A 9,564-nucleotide genomic window follows, 5' to 3' on the forward strand; every position below is an offset into this window, starting at 1 on the left:
TCATCAGTGCCTCGCTTTGCCGAATGACACCCCCAGGACCCTCTGGGAGTAAGAGGAAGGGGAAGAATCAGGCCTGCAGTAATTAGTGCACCAGATCTGAGTTAGTCATCTCAACCGTACTAGCACAGCTTGTGGAACTACAAAGTGCAAATCAAGAGAACAAGAATAAACTTTGTTCTCGCTTCCTTTCACTGGTTTGGGTTTACCTAAAAGCAGCATTTTTATCTAATTAATTTATTTTCAAATAACAATAAAATGGTATAGCACTAAGGCCAATAATAGTTGGACTTCAGGAAAACACCCAAAACAATGCAGCTCTCCTGCTCCTTTGTAAGGTAGCCCACTTTCCCACCCSGAGGAGAGCAGGCATTGCACCTCTCAAAGCAGTGACAAATGCTTTGCTTCCTTGCTAACTGTGAAAGAGCAGCTGTCACCGTGGTTTTTGCTGGCCTTGCCTCACACTCTTTTCTCCCAGAAAAGCGGTCCCAAGGATGGAAACAYGTCACAAAGGTCTTGGTCTYCTCCTGGAGTGCTCCAGAGAATGACAACACAACGCAGTGACTGCCTCCCGTGGCTGCTGTGAAACGCGGTGCTTAACTCGATGGGGAAAAGSAGCATGTGTCCACGCACAACTTTCAGAGCAGTGAACGGGGACTGGCCCTGGCTCGCGCATCCCAATCCCACACTTCGGACACCAGAGCAAAATGCAACCAAGTACCTGACAGTCTAAATGCCTGTGGCCAGATGGTGATATCAGCTATCGAAACAGGTTTCTTTTCCAGTAGCTTTCCATTACAAATTTAACATCTAGCTGAAAAAACACTGTTGTCTCTCAGTTTAATTTCTCTAAAAAATATATTGCAGGCCAGCCTCTAATCTTGCTTACACAGGCGTAAATCTGGAGTAATTCTATTTACTGGGCTTCATAGTGTTTTCAACATCATTAAACATGAAGGTGCTGCTAACTGCTATCATTGCCTCAGAGGTGTATCCTACCAATGTATATCCTCCAGTGGTAATGCTGCCAGAATTTTTTTCGACATAGTGTGAAAGCAAAGCTCCTGAATAAGTGGGGCTAATTGCAGACCATGATTGGCATTGACTTTTGGGAAAGGTGCCTATACACACCTGGTGTGGAAAAGTGGTGCATAGAGTGGAGGAGCTACCATCCAACACAGCATCCCAGGCTCTCTCAATCTGACCACTCATTATCGTCCAGTTCTGAGTCATCATCAGACTCACTGTACTCCACCGCGATCCGGCGGGAGAGGATCGTAGCCACGTCATTGCCCACAGGCTCTTTCTTGGCCTCTTGCTCCCACTGCTCCTGGACTTTCCGGAGTTGAATTCCTGCATTAGAAAATGTGGAAAATGTTTAGGGGTAACAGGCCCATTGCACATGCAACCATACTGAACTAGAAGCCCCCCAAGTTAGAAGTGTTGGCTGAAACAGGAAGGGCTGCAAACCCCCGCCAGAGGGATACACGTGATTATAAAGCTACAACCCTCCTCCTTCACTTCCATTCAACCTGAAGGTTTGCAGTAAGCAGGAAAGGAAACCAGAAGACATGTTGCTGATCATATCATCAGCTACAAACTGAAAGGAGACCAGTGCAAATGGGAGATCTGCTGGGCCTCCTTGTGGTGCTCTGTACAGTCTCCAGTGATGGATTTCTTCCATATTCCCAGAAATGAATATGCGTCAACGTGAGTGGTGGTGTTTCCTGACATTCACATTTTCTCAGGTACAGCCTCCCTCTCCTGCTTTTCCTACCTTCCAATAATTCCTCCCTCCCCAGAGGGTGCATCCCTTCCAAATACCTGCATTGCATTTTGTTTTCCTTCCCTGGGTCCCATCCATGTGTCCCTGTCTTCACGTATTACCTGTCACTCAACTCTGCGTTCCCTCTGTCATCAGCCTCATGGCTATAACTCACCCCTGCGAATGGCAGCAAGCAGGTCGCTCCTGGCATCGCTCATGGGGATCAGCGGGATCTGCGGTTTCCGAGGCTCCACGGTGATGGCCGGGGGCGAAGCCGAGTGAGCTGGCGAGGAGGTGATGGCAGGGGGACCCGGTGGAGGTGGAGGGGGCGCAACGGGGGGCCCCATGGGGCCAGTCTGCGGTGGGGAAGCGGAGTAGGGGCAGGGCGGAGCGGGAGGCGGCGAGGGCGCGTAGGAGGGGTGAGCCGCAGAGGCCCCCGTGCCGGGTGCCAGTGCGGGGGGCGCCGAGATGGGGCTGTCGAATGCAGTCTGAGCAGAGGGGATGACAGGCGGTGGGGGTGGAGGAGCTGGTGGCACGAAGTATTCTGCCATCGGCATCTGCTGCTGGCTGCAACAGGAGGATCAAAAGCACATCAATGGCACGAGCAATGCCTTCTGCTGAAGGCAACCAGGAACCCCCCCTCTAGATACCTGCATGGGCCGAACTGTTGCCTTGGTTTGCTTTTGACCCCTGTGTAAGCTCTCCCTCAGGGTTACAGCCCTGGGGAATGGACATGGGGAAGGCTGCCAACAGACAGGGCTATGGGACACATGGTGGTGGGAAGCCAGCCAATGTCCCGGACAAAAACGTTCCCCTCCGTCTGCCTTACCCACATCTCCTATAGGACAAGAGCTGCCCAGGGTGAAGCGCTCCCCTCAGCTGTGCCCCAGACATGAATTTACCCAAAAGAGTGCTCCTGACTGATTTGGCCCCAGTTCTCATGGCACTGACTGACCCTACCAGCAGTTTCAGACCATGCCAGCTGCAGAGGAGGCCTCGAGCAGGTGCTGGGAGCTGCACTGGGCACGTCCTACTGCCGCAGCACTGCCATGAGCCCAGACTGTCTCGTGGTGCCCTAGGAGGAATGGGTCAGCCTCCCACAAAACACCTTCCTGAGCGGCTGCCGGGCTTGCTGGGCACTGTGAGCAGAGCACCGGTAGGACTGGGAAGACTCAGCCTATGTGTTTCACACCAGGATGGCTGAGGGACAGGCACTGTCTGTCTCACACTGCTTCCCTCCTAGGCTGCCAACCTGTCAGCTTTGCAAATCACTGGAAGTTACTATAGGGGGCAGGACAAGGCTCAGAATAAAAGAGGCAGGTTGAAGTCCATACCCATAATCCTTGACTAAGTGAGGTCTTGGTCCATTTAATAYAGCTTCTGGAGGCTGCGGCACATGCGGCTGCTGGACACGGTTGAGGCTGTTCTGGCGGCTTCCTGCTGCTGAAGGCCTGTAGACATGCTCCTGGGTCTGGTTAGCTACTAGAACGACCTCCTTGTTGTCTGCTGCCAGGTGGGAGGCTGAAGCGAGCATCTGCTGCGCGGGGTGGTTAGGGCTGGCTGGATATGAGTGATCGGCTGCGTCGGATGCGTAAGATCTATGGCACACAAAAACACCAAAGATTGTACTCCTGGATGGAAGGTAGGATAGGAGAGGAGGTGTGGAGAGCTCGGGGCAACATGATGGCACCAGCTGGCATCTGGGCCAGGGCAATGAAACACAGGGGGTGGCCACAAAAATACAGATATGCAAGAAAGCACTGAGACAGCAGAGGGTAGGAAGACACCAACAGAACTGGACTAGTCTCTCGCTGTTGCAAATCTRGGTTCACATCTTCCCATAGCTCCTAAAGGAAAAGTGCTCTGACCCTCTCCCCCCACAGAGATCTCAGCACCAAGGTCATACTAGGCTGGCTCATGAGGGCCAGGACACCACCCTGGGAGGCAGAAGGAAGAGTGCTATATATGAAACTACATGGGTCTACGGCTTATTGCCCTACTTGTTTGCTAGCCTATGAGCCCTTCCCTGCCATGGACTACATGTCCAACCAAACACTGAGAAGAAAAAAGAAAAGTGAAGAAACACAAAGAAAATCCAGTGAGCTAAATGTGTAATAGGTAAAACCTGCCTATTATCTGGGGACAGTGATCCTTCCGATGATGCCATGTGATATGGGGATGGTGAGAACCTGTTATCGGGTCGAAACTCTTTATCATACGCCATCATGTTCCATTCCAGGCGCCGGTTACGGGCTTTCCTCACTTTCTTCACCTCCCGGGTGGAGTCTTCTACCAACCGCTGCTCCTGCAGGCAGACAAGCAAGCCCATTAGCACGCCTGCAGCTGTGCAGGCCCAGAGCTGCACACAGTGCAGTGTGAGCTGCAAGAGGATGCTGACGTGGCAGGACACGTTCTGCTAAGTGCTGGTCACTGGGCATGAGAAAGTGCATCAGGAATGGTCCTTGCCCAGACACTGAGCCCATGGGCACCACCAGCACCCRCTCAGAACATGTTCTCTAGCCCAATGGGACAGGGCAGGAGCAGAGCTGTAAGGCTGGGATGGGAGAGCCTGAAACACAGACATGTCCAGGAGCTTGCATGAGTCCAGCAGATATCTCATCAACCTTGCAAGCTGTGATGGATTCATTGCTCTGGATACAACCCAGAGACCTACTACAGCCCAAGCACAGATCAAACCCACCTGCAGATTTGGAAGCCTGGGTCAGACTGCTGACATGCTGGAGGCACAAGGGAACTACCTCTTCCCTGCAGACTTGAGCCTACACCACACCCATGGGGGGACCTAAGGCCTGTCAGGCAGGCTCTAGCCAGGCAAAATGGGACAAGAAGTGGGAATATCACATGTGAGGAAGGAGCTCAGAAGAAAAGCGGCTTTGAACACACCCCTGGGCTCCTTAAACACTCTGCAATGTACACATGTGTGAGGGGGCTCTGCTAATTTGAACAGAACCCCCAGATTTCCTCCCTCATATCTGCTCAGGGCCAAGCTCTAAAGAGCTCTGGCTCTTTTAGCCAGAGGTGTGTTAGGCAGTGAACATGAGTCCAAGAAGAACTCCTCAGGTGTCAGTGGGATACTCTGAGATTCAGCATTATGAGAAATAGGTGCAAGGAGCAAACCAGCAAACTCTTCACAGAGACTCTTGCTGTGGCTTCTTCAGGCCTGGTCTGGTCACTAGGGAAACCCCAAACCCAGCATTTTTGGAGCTCCATTTCCATCTCAAGTCCTTCAGACCATGAGTAATGCAGAAGTAGCAACCCTCAGCACTAGCAAATGACCCTTCAGAGCCAGCCTGGCAGCACAGGGTTTATGGGGACCGAGGCACCATGGAGACATACCCACCTCAGGAGGGGGAGAGAGCACAAGAGAAACTCCAAGTAGAACAAACTAATTCATGGTTAGCCTAATTTCCAGTCCAACTGGGGACCYTCTTTGTGCCCTTTACCTTCTGTCTGCGCTTCTCCTTTCTCTTATCTTCAGTTGCCTGCAACATCTTCTCTTTCCATAAGTTGAAGAAATAGGAGGGGTCCGTATAGAATTTGAGGCCATCCTTCTTGTCGTCCCTGAAGGTATTTGGGGAGGGACAGAGGGAGCGATTAGCCACAAGAGGCAACCTCAGGGGAATTTCAGTGCTATCTAAAGTGGTGCACGGATGGATCTAGTACTTGGGGAATTTGGCAGCCCACTCCCTTGTCCCTCCAGTCCTTCCCACCTGCTATAACTGCCAACCCACAACCCTCCCTGCTAGCACTTCCCTGTACCCCACTCTCTTTCATTTCATCTCCTGCAATGTGGCCCAGCCCAGGCTTTACACACAGGCCACTGGCTCTAGTAAGAAGGAGGACATCAGAGTGGCTTGTTTGGGCATTATGGGCTCACCAGCTGATCCAGCAACCAAGGAGACCCCATCATTTACTGGAGAAGACCTTCCCTTCCCCTGAAGAATGAGGTTTGGGTACGATCAGGGCTGTAAGCTGTCAGGCACCCATGAATGTACGGTCACTCGTTATACGACGGAGGCAGTGGCACAGCAACATGAGATCAAGGCGAAAACAGCCTCTTAAGCCCTTGGCGTATAGCAAATGGGTCGCACCTCCCTGATCAGTCTCCTAGAAATGACTCTGTGGGTGCCCCACGGCTCCCTGTCACCACCTTGCCGGAGCGAGCACAGGCCAAAGGAGTGTGGGGAAGATGGGCAGGGCTGCCCCAGGAGCAATGCTGAGGCCTGCCCTTACCTGTAAGGCGTGAGGATGTTGAGCGGCGGGGGCTTGTCGCACCGCTGGTACATCTCCATCACCGGGTTAGGGATGGAGTTGCGAGACACAACCTGCTGGTTCTGCACCGTCGAGCTCTTGAACGCTTTCCGCATGTTGATGTCCTGCAGAGAAACTGGGGGCGCAGGAAGGAGACAGAGTCAACAGGCAGCCATGCACCACAGCTTTAACACGGTGCCATGTCTGGGCACCACTCGGGGCTGCAGCGCCAGCCCCTGATCCCAGCCCCAAGCCCTGAGCCCGCGGCTCCCACGCACCGGGGCTGTGCCTTGTGCACACAAGGGGAATTCCTCTGGGAGGGCACCGGCATCTGGGGAGGACCTTCTGCGAGGAGGCTCTGAGCCCGTCTCCCCGGTGGGGTGATGGCTGTGCTCTCCCAGGGGACATAGAGAAAATGAGACTCTGCAAGGTCTTGGGTCTTGCTGAGACCAGCAGTCGCTTCACCAAGCAGCTGAAGTAGCTGCATGGGACATTACTGCAGATCACAGGAGAGTTTTGGAAGGAGTGTCAGACCTCCAGCTTTGGGCTGGTCTCTAGCTAGCAGGGCTGAGGAAGAGGAAATGTTCCCCGCCAGGTGCAGGTATCTTGCACCACTAATGGACCCCTGGTGCAGTGAAACGATTTTGGAAAGCTCGCTTGCTTGTTACCCCTCTCTACCCCAAGTAAGGAGGTTGGTCCTGTGGGTTTCACAGCTTCCTCCCTCTGGCCAGGCAGAACCAAGGCCAATGCCCATTATTTTTAACCTGAAAGTGTCCTTTCAAAACAGGCCCACACACCGTGCAGGGCTCACACTGCCCGTCTGAACGGGCATGCACTTTTCACTGCCTCCTCTTCTACCTCCGTGGGGCAAAGTTAAAAATGAAATTGCTGCCCAGCATGGCCTTACTGGGCTGGCTGAGATCCACCCAGCAGCCCCACAGCTCCTCACCTTCCTCCACGGTGGAGTCCAGCTGCGTCACTTTGATCACCAGCAGGTCCACCCTCTCCTGCAGCGAGTTCATCCGCATGTAGAAACTGTTGGCTTCATTGAAGAGTTCCCCAAAGATGTCTTCAGCATGTCTGCCTGTCGGGCCAAATGGGAAGGGGGACACACCATCAGCAAAGATGGGGAGGCTGCTTCAACGCAGCTGGATGAGCCTCTCCCATGTGCCCTAAGCACGAGCACAAGCCAGAAGAGGCCCAACCTCCCCATCTTTTCCCAGTTATTTTCTGCAAAGCTCAGTGCATTTTGGCGGGTTTTTTTCCCCGTGGGGAAGGCTGGATAACAGCGCTTCCCTGAGCATTGCTGACACCTACAGGCTACAGCCGTATTCGCCCAGGCCCTTGCAGAGCTCTGCTTTGCCAAGAAATGATTTTAAACACAATGCTGCTACCAGGGCAGCCTGAGCTATTTGGGGTTTCTTCCAAAAAACATATATCAAAAGCTTCCCAAGATCAAGGCGCTTTTGATATAAGCGGCCATTGTTCCGCAGGAGGCGGCGCAGGGCCGCGGGGCTTTCGGCGCGGGGGTGCTCGGCCCATCGCCCAGCTTTGCCGGTTTGTTTTTGATTTCCTTTTCCTCTGGATGAGCCGATCACGGGGATGTGTGTGTGTGTGTGTGTGTGTGTGCGCGTGTGATGTCAATTCCTGTTTAGAGAGAAACCTGGATGCTTTTCTGGTCACATGTCCTGGCCTGGAGTGGCCACCACGCAAAGATCTCCAAATGAAGCGCTCTAGCAAAAGAGACGTGCCAAGGCGCCTGCAGTCCCGCCATGCGGAGCTACGACCGACCGCGGTGCTTTCARCAGCTCGGGAAAGATGAGGTTTAGTTTTCTGGGAGTATTTTAGAAAAGAATCTAGTTCCGGAGGAAAAAACATACATATATGAGAGAGGGACCCCTAAAGAGACTGGGCTTCTCTATTTTAAGTAACTACGCAGCAGCAAAGCAGGCTTCCCCTATCCAACCTTCCCGTTCACATCCCATGAAACACTGCCCTCCTCCCCGCCCTTTTCTGCTGAAACCAGTCCCAGGCCAGGACGACAGCAGCGGAGCTGGAGCCTTTCGCAACCTGGTGCGTTTGAGACTCCCAAAGGCTGGGAGCCGGCAAAAGCCAGAGCTCAGCGGCACCGGGGCCAAGCGGAGCCGCCCAGGCCAGCAGCTCCCGAACACCAGGGCCCGGCACGGCTCCCGGACAGGCCGCAGCTTTGAGGGCTCATGTGTTGAGTGCTCAGCCCCGGCTCTCCTCGGCCGCTCTGCTGCCGCCCCACACCGGCCACGGCATCTCCCCAGGATGCTCCCCAGTTAGTTACATTCTTCTTCTCGCCCATTTGGAGTCTCGGCCCTTTGGGGGCAAAGCCTCTCTGACATTGCACGTGTCCTCGGAGCCTCCTAGATGTTTTGATGATAAAAGTAATGGGCTTAGCTGGGGATGGAGAAGAAGAGAGCATAAACCCTCAGGGACGTTTCATGTAAAAGATTTCAGGTAACTCGCGAGATCTTGGATTATCCCATTCAAAGAGGTTTTGAAGGTGCTCTGAGGACTTTGACCCAGCGGCCAGGTGGTTGCCMCCGCACTTTGCTCTCCTCATCTCACACTGGTTCTCTTTTTATGTTTTCTAAACAGCTTCACTTCATGGATCCTCACTTATGTTTAATCAAAACTCCAGGTCAGTATATCCGCAACTCTCACTCTTTAGTTAACATTTCTTTCCTGTTGTGTTGGGATTTCTACAGTATTACAAAAATTACTGCCAAAGCTTTTCTGCTCTTAGCAGCTTTTTAAGAATTGATTCTCATATAAAATAGTGATTTGGCTCTAAAATTGCTCAAAGAGTGGGGGTTTTATTTTAGCAAGCGTTCTGACCTTCCTATTTCCAGAAACCTCGAGCCTGGCCGCGAGGGGCTGGCGAGGGCTTTCCGTCCCCGCAGGACGGCGCCGCCAGGGAAGGACCACGTGCGCCCGGGTCTTCCCACGTCGCCACGTCTCCGTTCCGGGCCCCGCTCGCCCATCTCGCCTTCCCTTGCGACGGGGCGCGACCCGGGCCGAGGCTCCCGCGCTCCCGCACTTACTGAGGCTGCCCAGCTGCTTGATGATAGCGGCCAGCGTGCTGTTGGTGACGCACTCGAGCTCGCTCGTCACCCCCTCGGGCAGAGCCCCCCGGCACAGGTGCCGGGGCTCGATGTTCCTCTTCACCAGCGGCATCCCGGCGGCGAGCCCTCACTCGTCCCCCTGCGCCGGCAGCAAGGAGAAAGCAATCAGCGCCTGGCAGTCGGCGTTTTCCCCCCCTCCTTTCCCTTCTCCTGGAAGAACCTCGCCCCTGAGGATTCGGCCCAGCAGCCGCCCTTCAGCCGCTCGCGCCTGCAGCCCTGGAAGCTGCCGAACAACAGGGCTTTTCATGGCAGGGGATTAACCCCGCACGGCTCGGGCCGCCCGGGCCCCCGCGGCGGAGCGGCACGTACGCACGCGCCCCGCGAGCCGCTGCCCCTTCCAGGATTTCCATTTTTCACCATGGTTCGCGGGAGTTTGGC

At 54.1% G+C, this 9,564-nt stretch overlaps 1 protein-coding gene across 2 annotated transcripts; it reads right to left on the reverse strand.

The window, feature by feature from the left end:
• Nucleotides 1–1,192: 1,192 nt before the first annotated feature.
• On the reverse strand, nucleotides 1,193–9,238 carry LOC112975801 (wiskott-Aldrich syndrome protein family member 3-like). 2 transcript variants are annotated; one of them, XM_026086339.1, is made up of 8 exons: nucleotides 9,102–9,238; nucleotides 6,984–7,114; nucleotides 6,017–6,170; nucleotides 5,227–5,344; nucleotides 3,892–4,067; nucleotides 3,097–3,360; nucleotides 1,938–2,329; nucleotides 1,193–1,350 (listed from the first exon to the last, which is right to left on the reverse strand). In XM_026086339.1, exons 1-8 carry the CDS (start codon nucleotides 9,236–9,238, stop codon nucleotides 1,193–1,195), a joined length of 1,530 nt encoding a protein of 509 aa, XP_025942124.1. The 2 variants fall into 2 exon arrangements, with proteins under 2 accessions (XP_025942124.1, XP_025942123.1); XM_026086338.1 differs by having other exon boundaries at nucleotides 1,938–2,319; nucleotides 3,081–3,360.
• Between the last annotated feature and the right edge of the window lie 326 nt (nucleotides 9,239–9,564).

The sequence above is a fragment of the Apteryx rowi genome, unplaced genomic scaffold, assembly GCF_003343035.1.
Source record: "Apteryx rowi isolate R43461 unplaced genomic scaffold, aptRow1 scaffold_69, whole genome shotgun sequence".
Lineage (NCBI taxonomy): Eukaryota > Metazoa > Chordata > Aves > Apterygiformes > Apterygidae > Apteryx > Apteryx rowi.